This window comes from Cuculus canorus, chromosome 1, assembly GCF_017976375.1.
Source record: "Cuculus canorus isolate bCucCan1 chromosome 1, bCucCan1.pri, whole genome shotgun sequence".
Lineage (NCBI taxonomy): Eukaryota > Metazoa > Chordata > Aves > Cuculiformes > Cuculidae > Cuculus > Cuculus canorus.
In genome coordinates, this window is record NC_071401.1 from 112,945,672 (window position 1) to 112,968,222 (window position 22,551).

The 22,551-nt window shown below is 39.8% G+C and overlaps 1 protein-coding gene and 1 long non-coding RNA gene across 5 annotated transcripts in view; one reads left to right on the forward strand and one right to left on the reverse strand.

Annotated features, from left to right (window-relative positions):
* The window catches only part of PROS1 (protein S), a 38,699-nt gene extending 32,167 nt beyond the window's left edge, over positions 1–6,532 (forward strand). For 3 of the 4 annotated variants that reach the window (XM_054056165.1, XM_054056161.1, XM_054056163.1), the window contains one exon: positions 667–6,532. In XM_054056165.1, coding sequence (XP_053912140.1) covers positions 667–812 — 146 coding nt within the window. In that variant the 3' untranslated portion in view covers positions 813–6,532. The remainder of the gene's footprint in view (positions 1–666) is intronic. The other variant, XM_054056164.1, reaches the window with a different exon arrangement.
* An 11,105-nt stretch (positions 6,533–17,637) lies between these two features.
* LOC128850922 (uncharacterized) overlaps positions 17,638–22,551 on the reverse strand; it is a 49,433-nt gene continuing 44,519 nt past the window's right edge. Inside the window, exon 3 of the long non-coding RNA XR_008448158.1 lies at positions 17,638–17,766. This is a non-coding gene — a long non-coding RNA (uncharacterized LOC128850922). The remainder of the gene's footprint in view (positions 17,767–22,551) is intronic.

Consider the following 22,551-nt stretch of genomic DNA (forward strand, 5'->3'; position numbering starts at 1 on the left):
TTGTTGAAGGTAGTTGGATCACCTTATGTCTGCCTTGTAAGAATACCTAAAACTTCAAAACAATGCCTGCTTGATTTTGTGATTAACATACTGTTTCTTGGAAGCATATCCACAATCTGATGTTCTGGTAACCCAAAAAATACCTAAATGAACAACAGATAAAGTGAGTCTTTTATGGAGAATTCACTTTGAAGAAGTAGTAAAACATGTGGAGCTCCCAGGGGTCTCCTGACTGAGAACCTGCAGAATTGAATCCAGAGTAGCTTTCTGGCAAAAGAAAGGTGGTTCTTTCTGCAACCTCTAAACCCATAAACATCTGTTTGTAAGTCAGGATAAGAACAGTGAACTCCAGGAAACAAACTATTGGTTAGCTGTTGTTAATACAGGAAATGCTACTATGAAAACCATTCATGTTCTTAGATTTCTGGATGGGAATAGACTTCTAACACATATTTCAAATTTTACTGACCTTTCTCAGCTTTGCTGACTTTATCTCAGTCTTAAAGAAAAGGGACAATAACTTAAGTGTTTCCTGCCAAATTGCTCTTTTCTCTCATGGCCAACTGATGGATGGGGAATGGAGTATTCCCCGTGTTCCTGTTAATCTGAAAAATACATAAGAATTTGCATGCCTTGGCCTAATACATTGAATGTGTTTCTGTGCAGATGTTCCTCTGGGTGCTGCGTTAGTAACTGCTTTTTATAATGGCTGCATGGAGGTGAAGGTCAACAACAGACAGCTGGATCTGGATGAAGCCATTTCTAAACACAATGACATTAGATCTCACTCGTGCCCACTGATTATGCTGTAACCATTGAATTCTTAATTTAACTTTTTTCTTTCAGATATAATTTGTGTAATTAGTCTCATGCCATAATGAAGCCTGTATTATTTTATTCAAGATGTGCCAGGAAAATAATCAACAGTGTGGCTTTCCACCCATTTATATAGAATGTCGGGGGGGAGGAGGAAATCCTCCCTTTTCAGCTGTAAAGAGACAATCAAGATCAAAATTCTATAAAATATTACTTTATTCTATCAGTGGTAAATCTTAAAGCTAGATATATCTACTGAGTTCATACTATGAGCCTTGACATATTTAGTTTGGAGAAAGAGTTCAAGAAGTTCTGTTTAGAACCAATTTTACTTCTTATTTTTCATATATCAGCACAAAGTTACAAGTTGAAAATTTCGGTAATGTGTTTGAATCTAAGCAAAACCACTGTCATTAAACTTTTCCAAGCATAACATACAAAGAAAAATCTCTACAGGTTTAGTAATATGTGCTTTTTGGTAAAAAAAAAATAAAACAAACAAACAAACCCAACACCCCCGCCCTGGAATGCAGAACACAAGCTCTTTCTGAATGTTTACAACTTATATAAAGATTGGTAAAACAACTTCAAAACTGAAATATTTTTGTAAGTAGCTCAGTTTTTTATAATGGCTCTTGTTATACTGCACCAGCTCTAATGCTTCTATCTTAGGAACCCAGCTTTAGACACAGAGTTCTGGATGAGGTCAGGTAATATACTTAGTGAATTAAAATAGACCCCAGGCAATTTTGGAAAACAGAGGAGGTGGTTTGAAAGAAGGAGCTCTGGTCTTCATCATGGGACATCAAGCTGGAATTTGCTAAGTAAAGCTGAAAAATTGTGGGAAATATTTCTTCCATTTGAGACAAATCTAGCACTCCTCAATATGAGCACCCTCTAATGGTCTACCGCATTCCCTTTATGTAGGTCAACCTTGCACATACAGAGCCCCAGAAGGGATTTATTTGTAAGCCCTGTTGCAGTTGTGTTTCTGATGTATTTGAAAGCCTAAATTCTGCTAGTAACATTAGAATGTAAAGCCATATTCTACTCAAGCAACTTTAATGGAACAGGTAGTTAGAAAAGTATTGTTTTCCTCCAGTGTGCTCATTTCAAGCATTTCTAATATTTCTTGAACTTCCTTTGAGTGTTCTTTCCACTTCCAACCTCATTTTCACACAACTGTAAGCTTTCCTGCGCAGCTCACCTAGTGGTTTTATTAACCCCAAACCAAATAAATAGCGAGAGAATTGCTATACCTGATGAATACATACTCTCATCCATCAACCAGAGAGACATTTATCTGCCAAGATTCTCAACATGAGGTTTGCCTTCTTCACTGGAGACATTGAAGTGGAAACGTATGTACAGAAGGATGGATTGTGATGATATTCATTTTGAGTACTACCTTTCTCCAGAGATACTCCCACTGACATTAGTGAGATTTCTTTCATTGTTGCGTACTAATATTAGTACATCTGTATTGGAGAATCTGAGCCCATCTTTCAGCATTATTGCTTTGTCCAGTGTTGTTACTAACTTCACTTCCCACTTGTGTAATGTAATACAGGATTTGCTCTGACTTTCACACCAGCAGCCTCAGTACAGTCTTCAGATCTGTCCAGCAGTGGTCCATAAGTAGCTGCTTATCAGCAAGGACACATACGGCTGACACCCAGGAACTAACTGGCAGTGAACTACTAGTTCACTTTTCTAGAATGGTATGTAAAAAAAACACTTTGGATTTCTCCAGCTCCATGGAAGGGAAATAACTGCAGGAAAATATCCCTCTCTGCTCTCCTTCCACCCCAACACATACTTTCTTCATTTGAACCTAAACTGAAGAATATGGCTGAAATAAGCAGGTTTTGCATGTAAGGCAGAGCTGAATTGGGATTTCTGACATGAAGTACACCTGTGATCATTTATGCTATCTCTGCAGCACCCACTGCATTCTGGAAAGCCCTTGGGTCAGCCTCTGCCTTGTGCAACAAACACAAAAGCGATGAGGAACACAAAGTAAAGCATCAGCAATCCTATAAATGGTAGAGATCTGAAATTTAAAAAACAAAAAAATCACTTCCTTTTCCTATGCAGACACCATTTCTTTTTGTTCTCATGGAAGAATATTTTAGGATACTGTAGTTACAATGAAACCTTTTTTTTTTTTAATGTAAAAGTGCCTCCCTATCGTAAGAACTAAATAAAGCAGCATTTACAAGTTTCTTTTAATTTTAAGTTGTATTTGCATATCTTTGTTCATTTTCACTTGTTCTAGGGGTTAAATGGCTTACTCAAGAGACTGTGATAATCTTCAGCATGAAAGAAAAGAATTGGCTCAAGTTACTATGCTATCCAAATATACATCCATATTCTTTAGATAAATTTTTGAGTTGATTCATTTTTTAACATTGCCTGAGGAAATAAAGCTTTGCCTAAAACTACATGTGGAAGAAAGGAGATCCATGAAAGTTGATTCCTGTCTTTCCTCCTTCATCAGATGTATTTTAATTGTATTTTTAGACATAATAATTTCAGCAAGGGCTGTTCAGTGTTTATACAGAACAGCTGGACTTGCTCTGTGCTTTTTCAGCTCCTGTGCGTAAAATGTTACAAATCAGTATACCCTAATTTCCTGGAAAATGTAATCTAGTCATGGAATTGGTTCTCACTTATACCAGATTAGCTTTCTGCTTATATGCCCGATTGAAGCTTACTTTATGTGCTTTAATGCCTGCGTGTCTCCTCATAGAGATAACTGGCTAGATTGAGTGCAAACACTTTTGCTGTTGATATTCAAGATTAGCTCTAGAGCTGTGATAGTCAAAGAAAGAGAGGCCAAACTAATTTTCAGTCATTCCAGTCCAACTTATCACTGAGCAGTGCACTGATGTTGGTCCTTCAGTGTCATTAGTCATATGTACATGCTTAATATTTTTCTACCTCAGCAACCTTATTATATCAAATTAACTCCCATGTGTTATTTTGGGCTGTGCCCCATTGTTACACTGGCCATATCCCTTTTCTATAAGGGTAGCTACATTTCAATAGGAATATGTGAATAAGCAGCTAAATTGTATGCTGGTTCTGAGTAAGAGCTATTCTGTTGCTTACAGACACTTGTATTGAATCACTAAAGTAGCTGCAAATCAACACAGCTGTATGTAATTCAGGACTTGAATTATGATCATGTTGCTTTTTTTAAAAAAAAAAATGTTTTGGCTTGGGTTTTTTTGAGGAATTTGTAGCATCTCAGCAAATTAGGAAAGTGGAAAAAACACAAGTAACAAGAAGGCAGTATCATGCAACATAGGTTTGCAGAGCCACAGATTTCCTGCCTCCTTGTCATTCAGGATGAGGACCACAGGATATGCAGCAAGATATAAAGCAAAACACGCACACACACTCTCTCTGCTCCCCATAAGCAGTTTGGTACATTTTAGGAAAGTCAGACATGTGCAAAAATACTTTAAAAAGTACTGTTAGCATAATTAACATTTTCACACTGAAACATTAACATAAAAGCATCCTATGCAACCATCTGTGCCAGAAGATTTTTGCTGTAGCGTGGTGCTTTGCTTCTGTCTCTTGGTTTTTGAAAGGACCGAAAAGGCAGAAATCCAATCCACCTTAGCGCTGTAGCCTCTATACAGTCTAGCTGAGCACTTGAGGTAGAGTACACACACACATACAAAAAAAACCCCACCAGAACTAACACTAACCAAAAATCCCTCACCAAAAGCCACCAATCATTTTGATCCAACAGATATTTTTTACCACCTTTATGCTCCCTTCCACTCTACTACACCTCTCCAAACGCATAAACACCTCTTTTTAAAAAATACAGCTTACTTTTTAACCTCAACTGGCAATTTTACACCACCCAGCATGGCAACAGTTTGATCAAAAGTCAAGGCTCTGTTGCTTACCTCCTCAAGACCATCTTTATAAATGCATGTAGTTGAACAGGCATGCTTGGATGTAAACTGGAGTTTAAACAAGGAATTCAGATTGCCCTGGAGTATGTGTCATTAGAAGAGTAATTAAAGACACTGATCTAGAAGTCTATAGTTTGTGGTGCTAAGCCTGCCGTAGATCAAACGTCTTGCTCATTTTTCCTCATAAGCAAAATAGGTTTGTTTCTTAATGCTCTTTAAGAAGCTGTCTTTCCCTTCCCTCCTATTCCCTGGTTGAGGTCTATAAAAAACAGACACAACAATACACTACTATGAAATTAGAAAAAGCCATAATAGCTTTTCTAGATACAGATTAGCCTGATTCTTCTCTGACCTAGCCAGGCTTCCTCTGCTGAAGTCCCACCACAGCACTACTGGGGAAGCACATGCTAATAGCAATGCTGACACCCAGCGTAAGTGAACAGAAGGGGTAGTGAGGGCCACAGGATCACAAAGCAATGTTTCTAGGACTCCCTGGTAGTAGTATGTTCGATATCATAAAAAAGATATTAGTTTAAAAATCTATAATCTTAATAGGATGTAAGAAAACCACTAATACACATGCTAAGTTATATGTGAATTATTGCAAGTTTAGGGTGGCACAGAAGGTTCATAATAAAAATGGTTTGCTTAAAGCAAACTGCAAGAAAGAATAGCTTATGTATAAAAGAGCCAATATTTCTCATTACCATTAAGCAGTAGCTTACCTTCCCAGGAAAGATATTTTTTCTTTATTCAAGTTCTGGTATGACTCCCATCAACCAAAACTGAATTTGAAAGAACCACAACAGAGGGGGAAAAAAAAACAAAACCAAAGAAAACAGGAAAAGAAAAGAGAAGTTGTTGATCATCCCACCAGCTGGTCCCAGTCTTCTGCTAATGCAGCCCATTGAAAAGCAATCTCCTTTAAATCTGGGTAGAAGCCAGGCTTTTGCTTAAAGAGTTTCTTCTGGAACAGAAGGTCATATAGATTTAACAAATCTGTTTGTCTGGAACAGGCAAACCTTATCACCTTGTAATTCATGACTTTATATTACCACACTGAGCAGTAGAGGCATTAAGCAAGCTGCATAGATGAACTGAAGTTTGTGTCTCAGTGAAGGTTTATACAGTCTTTCACAGGATTCATAAGTAGTTCATTGGTAGCTTCACAAAATCCTCATAGTGAAGACATTACCTCTCCTTCACTGCTTTCCACAGATGGGAACTGGGATGACATCAGGATCTGACCCAAACTGTCCTTCCATCTGCTGAGGTGGGACAAAAACTCCTTGTGGTGCTCTCCACTCCATACTGGAAATGAGATTAGTCTGAGTCAAATAGTCAAGAGAGGGTGTGGCCTCTTGTCTCTGCAGGTAAAGGTTGCTTTTGTAGGCACTTAGCTTTTTAGACACAGATAAATGAAAAATATTTCCAAGAATGTTTCAAATAAAAACTGTTTTTACAGTTTACATAATGCATAAGAATGAATCTTACTTTCAGGTAAGATAAGCTGAGTTACTGTATGTCTTTTTAAAGCAAGATAAACATTACGTTATTTTTTTCTGAACTTTATTTACATGTGGAAGGCTTTAAAGAAAACAACTTACAAAACTTTAGAAATACAGGGTGAATTTTTTTCAATCAAGCAGATAAAATGTAATTACAACAATATGGGCCAAGAGATGTTGATAAGTTCTTTACATGTCATTGAAAAGCCCAACCATTGATTTAAATGATGTGAATATTCTTTTTGTATTTGGATGTGCAGAAAATAAAATGTTTTTTACTGCTGTTGTAAAGCTGCTAACTGAAATGGTTATTCTTTCAATTGTTTGTGCTCTGCAGCAACCTTTCTTCTGAACTGGCTTTGGACTTTTAGCAAAAGGTGAAGATGACAGCAGTCCCAAATTCCCAAACACTGATATTAGCAGTTGATACATTCAGCAATTCCTTGCTTTGTTTTAGGTATCAGTGATGTCATTAGTGGAAGCTGGTGAAGCAGAGCTATGACCTGTGATCTCAAGGGCTGAAAATATAGTTCATCTCATCTATAAGAAACTAAGAACAAGCTTTGCCAATATTTCAAATGTCCCAACTACTGCCAGAAGCCTGAAGAAACTGTTGCTAACCAAGGATGAAATTGATTTAATCAGTCTTGTTTTACAGCCTGTTGTAGGTCCCAATACAAAAATCCCACCCTTCAACCCCCTAAAAAAAAAACCCCAAGAAGTGAAATTTTAAAAGTGGATATTAGATCCCCAGGAATCAGCACAATAAATATTAAACAGGGGACTGGACAAAGGGAAACGGCGCAATAAATACTGCACAATAAATACTGATAGGGGACAGGACAAGCAGGGATGGCCTCAAGCTCTGCCAGGGGAGGTTCAGGCTGGACATAAGAAAGAAAATTTTCACAGAAAGAGTCATCAGGCACTTGCAGAGGCTGCCCAGGGAGGGGGTTGGTTCGCAGTTCCTGGAGGTGTTTAAAAGACAGGTGGATGAGGTGTGCAGGGACATGGTTTGGTGGAAGATAGGAATGGTTTGACTCGATGATCCTAGAGGTCTTTTCCAACCTAGTGATTCTATGATTCTATAAACAGACCCGCAAAGCGCTTTGTGGCTTTGCCCAGAACCAATTATCTTTTTTTCATCATGTGCACTGACTTTGTTGCTGCTAATGCTGAGTTCAACTCTAAACCAGCAGAGTGTTTGCATAGGCAGATAGCAAAACATGAAAGAATGATCTCCAAGGGTGCAAAGGGACACTAGGTATCCACAACAACCCTACTCCCCTTCATGCCTTTGGAAATCTATCTTGTTATACAGACATGAGGAACATGATCTATAGACAACATCTTATAGCCTAAACTTAAATTGTGTACAATTCTTTATCAGAACAAAAATCTACATGGGTACAAATGTAGAGGTTTATTTTGACAGTCAGAGGAGAAATACAATAGGACCAAACTCTCTGACTTCAAACAAAAATAAAATATGCTTGTGACAGTGTTGTACTGGGAGACCAATTTCAACCTGTTCCAGCTAACTATGAGATGTACAGAGAGTGAGGAAGTAATTTTCCAGGCAAACCAGAAATCTGATGCCTTCCCTTGTCTGTTGTACATTGTACTATATATAAATGAATAACCAAATACATTTTTAAATATTGAACACGATCCATGTTAGCTTTATGCAGCAATGCCAAGTTTAAACTCCTGCTAGAAGCTTTCTATCCAGACTTTCACTTCCCAGTGATGAAGAACATTGCAATGACACTGATGCCTTTTGCAAGTTGCAGCTAGGACCTCTAAACTTCTGAGTAATAAATATGGTGAAGTTTTATTAAACTTATTCAGAGTTGGGGACTCCAGTGTGGTAGCAAAAAAATTGTCAGTGTATCTGTTCCACCAGAATCTGAAAGTCACGTTGCTTGGCATGGCTCCATCTGAGCCTCAGAGGAGGGCTAGCTGGCTGTCACTCAGTCCTCCTAACAGAAAGGAGATGCTGACTGCTGAGTGAAGCAAGCAGAGGAGAGACGGGAGGTGGTACCTGTCTGTTCGGGTCTTATGTTCAACTGCTATAGCATTGGAAGATCAGCTTTTGTGTAGTGAGGAGAGCAGAGCATGTGTAGCCTATAGATGATACATCTACACTACAGGAAGCAATGATATATTACAGTAACCAAGCTTGCTTTAAACAAGTTGTATTTGACACCAGCATGGAACGTGGTGCAAACCCATTTGCACTGCTTTGTAATGGGGAGAGAAGGCCCAGTTTGTACTGTAGCTATTCTGGCTAGCTCTCATCGCCATAGACACTGCAGCATTTATGGGTTAATTTGCCAATATACTTACAGCAATTCTGTTTGTTCATATTACCTACAAGGATCTGTCTGCTCAAAGGCTTCAGCTTTGTGCTGTTGGTCATAAGATTGGCTTTTCACTTGAGTACAATGTCAGTTTTGTTACCTTGCCTTATAGGGCAAAAGCCAGTCCTGCCCCCTGACCTTTTTATTTTGCCTTTATGGCAAGAAAAGAGTTGTCCAAACACTGTCCTGAAGCCAAAATCTCTGTTCCGTGTTAGTCTCTTGCATCTGACTATTAGGTTTCCCATCCATCATTCACAATTGAAAGCAGATCTGTTGATGTGTTGCTATTCACTGCATGTTCACGTGGAAGTCCATCTGAGCACAAACAAAGCATTTTGTGGTCTCAGTGAATGTACATGTCTGACTTGCTTAGCTACGCAATATAATAATGGCTATGGCACCTGCTAGTGCAGCAGCTTCACTTGCAATGTAGTAGGCATGCAGGTATCACCCAGGTTCAGGCACCACCTGCACTGTAGAGCCCACATCTGGTATTTAGTTATTAACTCCTTTGACACTTCATAAACCAGGAAAGAATCTGGCTTGCCATCTTATGAATGGGTTGATTTTTACAGGTTCCTGGGAAACCTGGGCATTTTGTGAGTTCTGGGTTTATAATTTAAATTTTGGAATTTTCAGTTTGTGTTTACAGACAAATTTAGACTTTATTGTGCCACCAGAGTTTCAGTCACTCCGACTTCTGAGCGAAACGACACCACACATGCACATGTTCTAATTTGAGAGCAAGAAGTTGAATTCTTGTTTAAGAGCTAGAGATTTCTCAAGCTCACAATTTCCACACAGGCCAATGGGTTTTCATACCTTGTGTGCTGCATGATCAGAGGGGTTGTTTTCCAGGTGGACAGGACCCAGCATAGTACTGTGTGGCACTTCCAGCTGTTTTGTCTCCTTCAGACTATTTTCCTCCCATAGATAATATACCTCTCCTTCTCAGGAGCATGGGGGAGAGTGGACTATTATGTCAAGGGTTCCCAAAGACTTTGTATTTCCTGGATGCAAATATGTAAGGCTGTCATCTCCTCCTGGTCCCTAACCGCTCCCCTGTTGTGGTCAGGCCTATCTGGCCTATCCTTGTATAGAACTATACCTCTTTCTTTATATCCTTACATTTGTAAACCCTTCTCATTTCTAGACCTTTAATTTCATTTTTCTCAGCCTTTCAAGTCTCCACATGCTTCCAGATGATTAAATACATACCTCTTCTAATTTGCTTCACACTTATTTCCCTGCCTCTTTTGTTGATCACAAATTGGGATTCAAAGCCCAATGGGGTAAGCCAGTGGTTTGGATCCATTACTGGAAACAATCTGTATATAGTTGGCTCGTCATGCAAATTGTACTGTTGCCAGACTTATTAAATATCTTATTATCTGCTTTGAACATTATGACTAGACCTGCCCTTTGCTTCTTCTACCTGCTGAGGGCAAAGGAAGAGAATTAAACAAAATATTCTCATCCTTCCAGGAAATACACATCTGAAGTTGAAGGTCTTGCGGAGATGCTGACCAGCTGTTTGTTTATTATTTCTCTGGAAATCTTTGCCTTGTTTCCAACAAAACACTTTCTGTCACAGGTTCACTACTCTTCCCTAAGATTGAGGCACTGTTTTTCATTTGTATTCTCTGTTTCCTGGCCAAACATTGCATTACAACCAAAGAAAGCCTGCAAGAATGTAGCAGCATATTGGGGTGGAAAATAAACATTCTAGGGACACTGCAAGTATTTCCAAAACAAGCAATACACCCTCGGCAGGGTCAGAATTAAAGTTCATTTGGAAAGAAACACAAATCCATGACAATTTGAGACAGCACAAATAAGGTTTCTCATACAAAGTACTCTGCATTGTGGGGCAGGGGAGCTCCAGCTTTCAACATGAGAAAATGATGGCCCATATTATGATACATCTGCCGTGTAGTGTTTCTGTCTGCATATATCAGTTGCAGTGATGTGTCCACTCAGCTACTCTGCCTTTGCCTCGTTGGTCAAATATGTGTAATTAAGATACTAGAGCTAATGAGAAATGGATGCTTCTCACATGGCTAACTACTGTTGTGCTTTCCATGGAGCACGTATGCGTAGAGAATCAGCTATTTTAAGGACAAAACATCTCCTCTTCCTTTGCTCTTCCCCTGGAGAATTTCTACCTTAGCTGACAAAAATCCTTTCACGTCACAGTGAATTATTTTGGATGACTTATTGCCAGTTTCTCACTCAATGCTTTGATCTAATGTGATACATCAGATCTTTTAAAAATGCTCTTATCTTTTATGTTTATGTAAGCTGTTAAAAGCAACACTGTTACCAGGGAGCACACAAACCAGGCTTATATAGAATATTTGCTAATACAGTTATTAGCCTGGCAACATCAACTTGGAACTGGGTGGTCTTTCCATGTGCTTGTCAGTGATGACTTACATTATTCCCCTGGGGATCAGCTGTCCATCTATTTGCTCTCCTATAAATCAGGTTTCCAGAAATAGTGACTTTGTAAAGGTTATGCAAGCTCTGCTGTAGAGAAAATGCATGTGCATGCATTGCTGTCGGTGAAAATCCTTTTTGATTTTCCTCTGAAACTTTTTATTTTGTGTTGCAAATGAAATCTTGAAATGTGAAGGAATTACAGTAAAGTGGACACTTTGTGAAACACAGATGTGGGGGAAATATGCTGTGTTTAAAGACGATTCTCACAGGTGAAGAGCTGGGTTTCCAGGGCAGTAAGGCTGGAAGTTGCCCCAACTCCTCTCCTGGAGGCAGGATGGCTCCCCGGGGCGCCCACCTGACTACAGAGCTCTGAGGGCCCAAAGGCATTAGCAACAGTTTGTTTCCTATTAAATTACAAGATGAGATGTTCAGTTCCTCAGTCAGGAAATTCCCAGTCATCTCCAGCTAAAAGAGGTAAGAGGCAAGGGTGCCAGTGGGGTAAAAAGAACCACAGAATCACAGAATCACAGAATGGTAGGCATTGGAAAGGACCATGGAGATCACTCAGTCCAACTCCCCTGCTAAAGCAGGTTCACCTAGAGGTGGTTGCATAGGCTCACGTCCAGACTGGTTTTGGGTATCTCTGGAGAAGGAGACCCCACAGCCTCTCTGGGCAGCCTATTCCAGTGCTTTGCCACCCTCACAGTAAAGACATTTTTCCTCACGTTCAGGTGGAACTCCTTGTGCTCCAGTTTGTGCCTACTGTCCCTTTTCCTATCGCTGGGCACCACTGAAATGGGTCTGACTACATCTTCTTGACACCCACCATTCAGATATTTGTAAGCATTGATAACTAAAGGGAAATCATAGAATCACCACCAGGTTGGAAAAGACTTCTTAGATCATCAAGTCCAACCATTCCTATCTGCCACTAAACCGTGTCCCTGAGCACCAAGTCTACCCGTCTTTTAAACACCACCAGGGATGGTGACTCAACCCCTCCCTGGGCAGCCTCTGCCAGTGCCCGATGACCCTTTCTGTGAAAAATTTTTTCCTAATACCCAGCCTGAACCTCCCCTGTCGGAGCTTGAGGCCATTCTCCCTTGTCCTGTCCCCTGTCACTTGGGAGAAGAGCCCAGCTCCCTCCTCTCCACAACCTCCTTTCAGGTAGTTGTAGAGAGCAATAAGGTCTCCCCTCAGCCTCCTCTTCTCCAGGCCAAACAACCCCAGCTCTCTCAGCCGCTCCTCGTAAGACTTGTTCTCCAGCCCCCTCACCAGCTTTGTTGCTCTTCTCTGGACACGCTCCAGAGCCTCAACATCCTTCTTGTGGTGAGGGGCCCAGAACTGAACACAGTACTCAAGGTGCGGTCTCACCAGTGCCGAGTACAGAGGGAGAATAACCTCCCTGGACCTGCTGGTCACACCGTTTCTGATACAAGCCAAGATGCTGTTGGCCTTCTTGGCCACCTGGGCACACTGCTGGCTCATGTTCAGTCGGCTGTCAACCAACACCCCCAGGTCCTTCTCCTCTAGGCAGCTCTCCAGCCACTCTTCCCCCAGTCTGTAGCACTGCATAGGGCTGTTGTGCCCCAAGTGCAGGACCCGGCATTTGGCCTTGTTAAACCTCATGCCATTGGTCTCGGCCCAGCGGTCCAGCCTGTTCAGATCCCTTTGCAGAGCCTCCCTACCCTCCGTCAGATCCACGCTTCCACCCAGCTCAGTGTCGTCTGCAAACTTGCTAAAGGTGCACTCAATGCCTTCATCCAGGTCGTTGATAAAAACATTGAACAGGACTGGAAAATCAAATAGAAGCAAGAGAGAGCAGAGCTTCTGTATAATAAACGCGGCACAGTTTTATTAAACCCAGCTCAGACACCTTGCAAAGGCTCATTACACACCTCACCTCTTCCCAGCAGGTGGGGGAAACTGAGGCACACGGGAATTCTCTTTTCGGTTCCTCCCACAGCGCAAACCTGGGGAGCACCGGCCGCGCCGCGGGGTGGCGCTGCGGCACCGGCAGAGCCGGCGGGAAGGGCGGATGCCTTCTCCTCCTGCTTCTCCTTCTTTTCCCCCTCCTTCTCCTCCACCTTCTTTTCCTCCTCCTTCTCTTCCTCTTCTCCCGCAGCCTCAGCCTCCCGTGCAGCTATAACCTTCCCCCCCCCCCCCCGTACTTTAAGCAAGAAAAACACCAAGACAAGACAGTGATTTCTTCATTTTACGTCAAGAGAAACGGACTGTGTTTCTTCTATGAGAATTGCAGTACATTTTCAGACTAGTGAAGTTCTGAAAACTCACAGTGAACAAATGTATTTATTTATTTATTCATTCATTTATGGGCAAATGATTTCTCCTTACTGCTCTAAAAAGCAGACATTTATTTTGGATGGACATTTTAAATGGTATTTGAAGTCCCTGCCCATGGTAGTGGGGTTGGAACTGGATGATCTCTAAGGTCCCTTCCAACCCTAACTGTTCTATGATTCTATGATTCTATGATTTTGTTGAGTAACTGTACAACGTCTGAAGTGATCTGAGTAAATTCATACTCCCTTCTACTATGGTATTACCTTTGAATTAAAGGCAATTAAGAAGGTTCTATCTCAGAGTTTTAACAATTACAATTCACAAAAAAAAAAAAAAATCAGAAAAAAAGATTATGTCTTGCAAACGAGAATAAACAAATGAGGATACAAGTAAAGAATTTATTTGCCTGGATAGCTATGTTCTTCATAAATGAAACAAGAAATATTTGAAGTGTATTGGGCAGAAACTGCTTACTTTTCTTTTTTAGCTAAGCCAAAATGTTTCACGAAAAACTACTGACGTTGTACACTGATGGTAATCTCAGACAAAAGGAGGACCTTCTCCAGTTATATTTTCAAGTATCTCTAAATGGTCTGCTCACCCCTGAAGGCTTTCTAGGAAATTTTAGCACCCAAACTAAGGTTTTGTGTCTGACTGTAGAGGAGGCTGAAAGCAGTTGCTTAAGTTAAAACAAAGGTACTTATCTGCCCCCCTTGAAAATGATCTAAATATGTATTTACAGTTATATAGCTCCGTATATTATTTATGGCAGAGGAGTTGGGGTGGCAAACGTGTGTTAAGGGGTCAGAAGTCAATGTTTAGGTTCCTGTCGTGTACAGCTTTTCCCGTCAACCATTTCTGATAAAAGTCTCCAATGTGTTCTGATAAGTCATATAAGTCATATAAGTAATAAGATAATTACCCTATTTCTGAAAGCCACACCAAAACCCTGGCATGAAAAGTGAAACTAAACCCTAACTCAAAATGAAAGTACTAAGTCTACATGTTATCATCAACAAAATTTTCTGTAGTCAAAACAATCTAGGATGATATGAATGCATCCACTCTATATAAACAGGATTTTGGGTAGCATTTTCACACACAAAATGTCTCTTCAGTCATAGCCCTGTACTACACAGACAATAAGAGTTTTATTGCACAGTAGTTGGAGTTTTGACTGTATTGTTATTGGCCAACATTGGTCTTACCTATTTACAGGTCATAGGATTGTTCATATGTAGTCTCTTTATACCACTGATTGTAAAACCAAGAGGTAATAAAATGGCCACATGTAATCATTTTCTGTGCAGATCCTTCTTAGGAGGCACAAGATGGGCAGAAAGGTTTTTTTCCCCGAGTGTGCTTCAGTGCTGCATGCAGATGGCAGATTTTATGCCAAGCAACAGAAGAGGGAGTGCTGAAAAAAAGAGGAGATGAAGTACACAGCTCAAGGCTTTTTCATTGCTTTCCAGAGCTCCAAAGGAACCAGAGGAAACAGTTATAAACTGGCTGTTCTGTCTTAAGCTGGTGATCAGGCAGGGACCAGGTGGCCCTTGAATGTCTTAACCAAAACTATCACTTACAATAAACATAATCCTTATTTTTCCCCTGAGTACTAAGGATGGGGAACAGAGCTGAGGCCAGCCTTTCACATTAGCTACACTAATACTACAGGGAAGTGGGAACACCGGCTTTTCTCCCAGACATATGAACCACCAAATGTCTCACAATCCCTATATTGCTTCTTCCTCTCCATATCCCAACAGTGCAATGCAGGAATCTGATATAGACTGAAGGACATGACAAGACTTCAAGGTAGAACAGAAGGTAGTCTCCTGTCAAATATCAAGCAATGATTAAAAAACCCCTAGTATTTCCTTTCAATTGAATTTGAGCAATTATCCACACAAAAGAAATGAGGCTGGAAATTTGATCTGTTTTGCTTCGTAATAAGCATGAGCTTGGGGTTTATTTTGTTTTGGTTTTGATTTGAGTATACTAAGGCAAGATGATACCAGTTTGGAAATAAGAAGTCATACACATGTTTGTGGTTTCCTGGTTGTCCTGTTTGAAAAACAGCGTCACATACAGGTTGTCATAGATCTCTAAAACAAGGCTGACTGAAGTGCTAAGAGGCAAGAGGAGCTGACTGCTCTTTGAGTTTCTGTACAGCTTCTGTGCAAGTTGCATCTTTACAGTGTGGCCCTTGCCTCTGTTGTTGTGGTGATTTATTCTCATCCCCTTTACTATCAAACCACTTCAGTATCAGCAGTTCCTCAGGACATTGCCCTACAATCGGCTCCAACAGAGAAACTTCTTTTGGCCCCTTCATAATAAATGTTCACAAATATAGTACTCTCAAGCTTTTCTGCTGTAGACTTGTCCTTCTCTAGTGGACATTTTTATGTTTTAGTAATATATTGGTTCCATCAATTTGCTGGCAAACTTCCTGTTTCTGATGTATTTTGGGGAAAAAAGGGTTTTATTGTTAAATTTTGCACCCTTGCTCCTCAGAATCTTTTTTGGCCAGCTTTGTTACGGCTTCATGTTCAACTTGCCAGAAGTTTTATTATCTTTTCTATGTTCTTCATCTGGACTTCCACTTACTGAAGATGTCTTTTTAACATCTAATAAATTCCTTATTAGATAGCCATACTGGCTTCCCTTCTCATGCTCAGTTCTCTCAGACTTCAGGAGTATTGGATCAGACTCCAAATACTGTCTCTGAAAATGCCAAAAGAAAAGTAAAAAAAAAGTACCCAATTTCTTGAAACCTGCTAGATTATTATTTTGTAAGTTCAGTTTGAAAACTGAAATGCTTTCCCACCCTGTCGTAGAAAACCGAAGTTCAAAGTAACTTGCTCCCTCTTAGATCCTCCTAAAGTCATCATGGTTTTCCAGGATGAAAATAGAAGCATCTGAAAAGCTGAAGGAGAATACTTTTCATGTGGGGAACCCCAGGAGGCAGAGAGATTTAGGTATGAGATTTAGTTCTTCAATATGCAAAACATCTACTTGCAGGTCTGGAAGGTTTAATCACATCTTATGACGTGATGCAAGTTCAAAGAATTTAACATGAGTATGTACTGCAGTGCTTGGGAAAAAATACAGTGATGCTGATAATGCAGGAAGCTCTGAAGTGTCTAGTTCTCAAAGCACATGCATGGAGCTGGCGAAGATTTTGCCCTTAAAACGGTGGTTAAGAGGGAATGTGTGATTTAGTAAATCAGTCAAGCAGTGTGAGCTTTCATCTTTGGAGCCTTGGTTTATAACTTACTTAAGGCATTAATTATGATTGTCTTGGGTATCTGTCCCTCACTTAATTAATCTGCACACTTACGTGAAGTGTGAATCCAGATCATATCCAGACATTCTTCTAGCACAGATGGCCTCATCTTACTGGAAGAGAAGGAAAGCCACCTCAGGATCCAGATGCAGTGGAAAGACAACTCACACCTAAAGACTTACAAATACTTGTGCATCAGAGATTGTAAAAGGTTTCACTTTCTTTGCCCAGCAGTGAACTTCTGAGTCTCAGGATCCTTATCTAAACAGGGATCCTCAAAATTACCACACAGTTTAAAATCTCCTCAAATAAGTTTTGCAGGATTTTGTGTGCATTTATTCTGCAGACTTTTCTTAGTAAGTTACATTAGCCCATGCCGATTCATGTGGTAGCTAGGCCAGTATTGTTAACCCAGCAAGGCAGTTTAAAGCTAGTGTGTACATATACATTATTGTTCTGTGACTGTGGAGTACACATGCCTATAACCTTATGGAGTTTGGTCCTTTATTGTACAGTACTGTTAAACTTCTGATTGAAAGAATGTTGTCTATTGAAGCTTCATTGATGAAAAGAAAAGGAAGCTGAAAGTGATGAGAAGGGTAATATAAAGATGAAAGACAACAGCAAGAGAAGAAGAAACAGGTACCAAAAAGAGAAATAGATCTTGGAGAGATAAATATGAAAAGTGGTAGACATGTCAAAGGCAATTAGATTGTTTTAAATTCTTCAAAACTGGACTTTTCTCATAAAATACATTAAATGAAGAAACACTAGCAAATGCAATTTATTTCACTGCACTATACAAGGCACTCACTAATTAAAAATAAATAAATCAAAACTTAGATTTCTGTGCACATCCCAGTCTTGTTACCTGTGTAACTCGATTTTTAAAGATTTTTTATGTCTTCTAGTGATGAGTTCATATAGAATAAAGCATCAGTGGATTAAAAAAAAAAAAGTCAAAAAGCTTTTTGACTTACCGTTGTTGTTTTTAATCAACTGCATCATGAACATTCGTCATATGATTAGTTTTGCACGTGAGCTAAAGATATAATTCCATAATGGACTCATTGGGTTATGAGAACTTCTGAGTGTAGCATTTATGCAATCTGTTTATTATTGAAAAGGTAGAGATGCACACAGATTATTGAAAAGCCTTATTAACCTCTATAACAACATTTAAACATTAGATAGTAGCACTTATTTTAGTTTTTCTGGTTTAGTTATTCTACCCATAGACAATCTTAAATTAAGATTACAGTTAACCAAAGCATTACAGGCTATACCTGTCACTGCTTCAATTTGGAAGATCATTTGTGTCTGTCTTCTAGTGTACTACAACACAACAGTGTTCAGACGTAAAATTCCGTAGGTCACGGATTATTACTGGAATATATGAATTTCCCCCCACCCCCACGGGACAAATTGTATTTCTCATATAGCACAATCTTTGCCTGCAGACCTACTGAATTTGCCCCACAACTCCAGATGATGGTCATTATTGATGAATAACCACAGGTTTAACATCCTCGCTCCAGCTTTGCTTCTGCTTAATATTTTGTTGGACAAAGTATAGTTAAGTAACTGAGTTAAATAGAAAATACTACTATTGAATGAAAGTATGAATAATTTTATCATGAAGATTTTTTTCCTGACTGTAACTGTTTTACTACTTACAGTAAAAATATAGTTCTACCTTTCTTATTCTAATAGGGGATAAAATAGCTTTTCCACTTTTTGAGCAGAAACAAATGAGTTACAGATGCATCTGTTTATAATTGTCAAATGTCTGGCTTAGCAGCAAGTGTGAAATCACCAATAACTGACATACCTGCAAATTCCAGTAACCTTTTTTATATAGAAGCAAGCTGGTCAACAATGCAGAAGGCCAATATAGAGAAAAAACAAAGGGTTTGCCACCAAAGACCTGACCAGAGCTCATCAGATAACCTAGAGAAAATTTCATTTGCAGAAATACAACTTCTATTGAAACACAATAAAACATATATTTGCCATATCAGCCACAAGGCTGTTGAAAAAAAAAAACTTGTAATGTACTGTTTAACAGCTTAACACCAGAATCCAAATAGACAGAATGTCTTTTTATTTAACCTAAAACTTCTGCTTTGGGGTTGATTTTCTTACCTTTTAGGGACTAGCTTTTGAGTTGTGAGCACTTGAGAGTGCTGTTATTTTTATCTCCCTTTTTGTTTTCCAGTCAAGGGTAACCAAAACCTAGCTTTCTATGTCTAATTTCTTCTCATTGCTGTAAGCTCCATGCATGCACCTGCATATAGGTGATCATAGCTTGATCCGGCTCTTATGGACCCAAAAGTGCTTCAGAGGAACAATTTGAAATGTCATTACCTTTAGAATTGTTTTTGATGTAAAACCATGAAGTTCCAGCTGTGTTGTAAAATTGCAAAGCTATAGTGAATCTCAGTTTTATTTTGCTTGGAAACCGGTGGGCAATCTTTGGTACAGACATCAGCTAGATGAAGGATCATGAGTTCGTGGCTCTTGAGCCTCTTGTGGCTCACCAGTAGTTAAGGTGTGGCTTAAGCTTGCAGGAAAAGTCATGCCACAACAGCAGTGTCATGATGGTGTCACCCTTATGATAATCCACTTACCCAGCAAGATGATGGAGCAATCTAAAGAGGAGTATTTACTCAGTTCATTGGTTCATCCCCACCCTTGCAGAGGGAGGTGGCTCCTTCAGAGCACTGATGGTATTTCTCACATGACAAAGGTTTCCTGGAGCCTTCTTCCCAAGTTTGACTTTATGGCTCTCAGTTCCTTCAAAATTTCCTGATAGTACTCAAGAAAGTTATTTGCTCCACCACTGGATATGACTTGCAATTTTTTTTGTGACCCACGAGTGAAGTAAAAATCACTTATTGGTGGGCATCTTGATTGGCATGAAAAGGCATTATGTCTGCAAAAAGCATTAGTTCCTTATGGAAAAAAAAGGTGCGGAATACACTAAGATTTTGTGACTCTTCCAGTCAGATCATTACAGGGGCTTAGATGACTCTATAGCATGAGTGGGACACAAGGAGATAAAACACTTTTATCACAATCTGGGAAGCTAATGTGAGTCCATATTCTACATGGGGAAAACAAAAAAGGACACATTGTTAAAAAAAAAAAAAAAAAGCTTTATGCAAATGAGTAGGTGCTCCAGAAAAATAAATGAGAATATTTTTTTCCCCTTAAATGGATTATACTTACATGTCACACACCATAATACGTTTTAAATATTTCATACAGTCCATTGAAAATATGGACAGAAATCCCACAGTTTTCCTGAACTTTTTCTTTTGAGTCTACAATTCTGCCTGTTTTCTTTGAGCACCATGAGACAGGCAGAGGGGTGTAATACTTCAGGAAGTTCAGTAGGGGTGGCAGCTTAAATAAGAGCCATCACTGTGCAAATAGCCTGACAGTCATTTCAATTGCATTGCTTCCTGATGAGGATAGACTTCTGATGGCTTTACTTCCATATCAGAGCAGCAGGTATTTAAATACCACTTCATTTTGTACCACCAGGTTATGAATATTCAATAAAAGATATTTCCTGCAGTATTTCTTACCCAGGCCTTTCCCCCCTCCAAATGAAATTAAAAGGAAATGAGGAAAAAGTCACAGCTGCTTGCTCCATGTTCCCATTTTCTATCTTTGTTGCTGTTGTTTTGCATAATACTACGACTATTCAGTGATCACAAGAAGTCCTGGGTTACAAATACCAGGTTTCTTATCTTTTGTTCTGCTCTAGATGCTTACCTTTACACACTTAAAAGAGTGCCACTGCTGTATCTGTCATGTTAGCCTCTTCTTTGGGGCTGTTTGACAGAATATAAAATAAGGGGTAAATTGCACTAGCCTGACACCATATTCAACACAAAATCAATCAGAGAAAAATATTTTTGCTCCTTTATCAGACTTGTAATCAGAGAAACCAGTTATTGCAGGAGCACAGAAACTGAGGTCTATGCTGTTGCTCAGCTGCTGTCCCCATAACATTTGTGCTTAGACAATGATGACAATCTTGTTTTACCTCTACTATGCCACCTGAATATATAAATAGATTAGGGCCATCAATATAGCATACACCAGAAACTACAAATATTTAAGATCTGGAGTTATTCCTAGTGAAGTCAATGTAAGTATTACCGATGATTTTAATGAATATTGGACCAGGTTCAAGAACAGGAAAGAAAAGGTTTTGTTACTTAGGCCTATTCTGACCACCACTGTAGTATATTTTTTCCACACATTTAAGAGGAACAAATATTTGTATAGGTGTTACACAATTGTGCTATGGGGAATACATACAAATTACAAAATAAACTGCATTCCTGACAAATTGTAATTACTGCCCAGGAGAGCGAACACCAAGAAACTGCTTCCTCTCAGTTGTGGGAACCAGGCATGTGCTGTGCACCTGATCAGAAAAAAAGAAATAAATCCCCCAAATAAAAAAAAATAAATTTCCCAGAACCAGAGTACTTGCACAGATTCACACCAACATGTTTGGGATTTCAGAGTTCCGCACAGATGTCAGATAGGAGACTGGGATAAGAGAGAACAGCGCTTGGTAATTATGGTTACATGAGCTGACATAGATGAAATCTGAGATTAGAGATCCTCCCTCAAATCCAGACTCCACAAGTATACCTCCTGTTTATCAGAAGTAATCCCTTTCACTTCCATGATAAGGCTCCAGATAGACATAACACATGCAAAGGCCAGGATCTGGCATTTTCATGTCTTGCTCTTTCCACAGTGCAGTATCAGGAGTTTCGAAGGTGTGTCACCATCACCTCAATGTGTTAAAAAAACTGCCAACTTTATGTCAAGCCTCAAAATTCCTGAGATATTCTAAAAGGTAGACTTAAAAATAATAAATACTTAGCTCTTTTAATTTGTCCACCCTCTTTGACATGCAAAATTCATGTGCTTCAGCTTTTTCTCTAAAGCCGCAAGGGCCAAAAATGTATTTATTTTCCAATAAAAATAGATTCTCAGGTGAAAACCAGACTGCAGTCCATATGGTGAATTCATCAAGCTGCAGGACTCAGCAGTGGCAAGGTGACAGACTCTAGTCAGACGAGAACAAGAGGTGGGTGGTCAGCCAGAGTTAGTAGGGGCTAGTTCTTAAGCGCCAGACAAAACTAAACTGGAGCCAATGGGTTCATTGCATAGTAAGCATGACCCAAGATCACATTCATACCAGATGCCCCCACATCCTGCTGTGCAGGCAGGACCATTGCTGCCATCAGTCCCTTAGCATGTGCCCGTACCTATCCTAACACATTTAATTCCCTTCATCTTGGTTCTTGCAGACTGATGGAGGTTGATGTGCTTTTCCCATGGTGTCCATAACCCTCCCAGGGTTTGCCTACTTTTCCGGAGGATGCAGGATGTCTTTTCATGGAAATGGGAGCACTAAGTCACCATAAGGGCCCCAAAGATCTTCTGATGACTCATTACCTTTCCCCACCAAGCCTGGGGCTTATGCCTCTCTCTGTCAGATCTTGAGGCTCTGTGTACTCCAGAGCTTGCAAATAACTCTCTAGGGCAAAACGAAAGCTAAGGGGCACGAATTGCTTCTGCAAATTGGTCTTCAACAAAAGGTACATGTGAGATATAAGGCTGTTGTTCAATAAAATGGACACATCTCTTTCTGTATCCTTATCCAGGTAGAGCATCCTTGGGTTTAGGACAAAGTCCTCAGAGATGTCTTCAGTCTTCCTCAACAGTTTATGATTTTAACCTGAATCATTGAGTTAGTCAGACAGTTCGACTCCCCTGTCCCAGCTAATTTCCCTTGGTCTTGTCTGGAAGTGCAGTTAAATAAGAACAAGTTCCTCAGCCCCTCCTTCCTGCAGTAC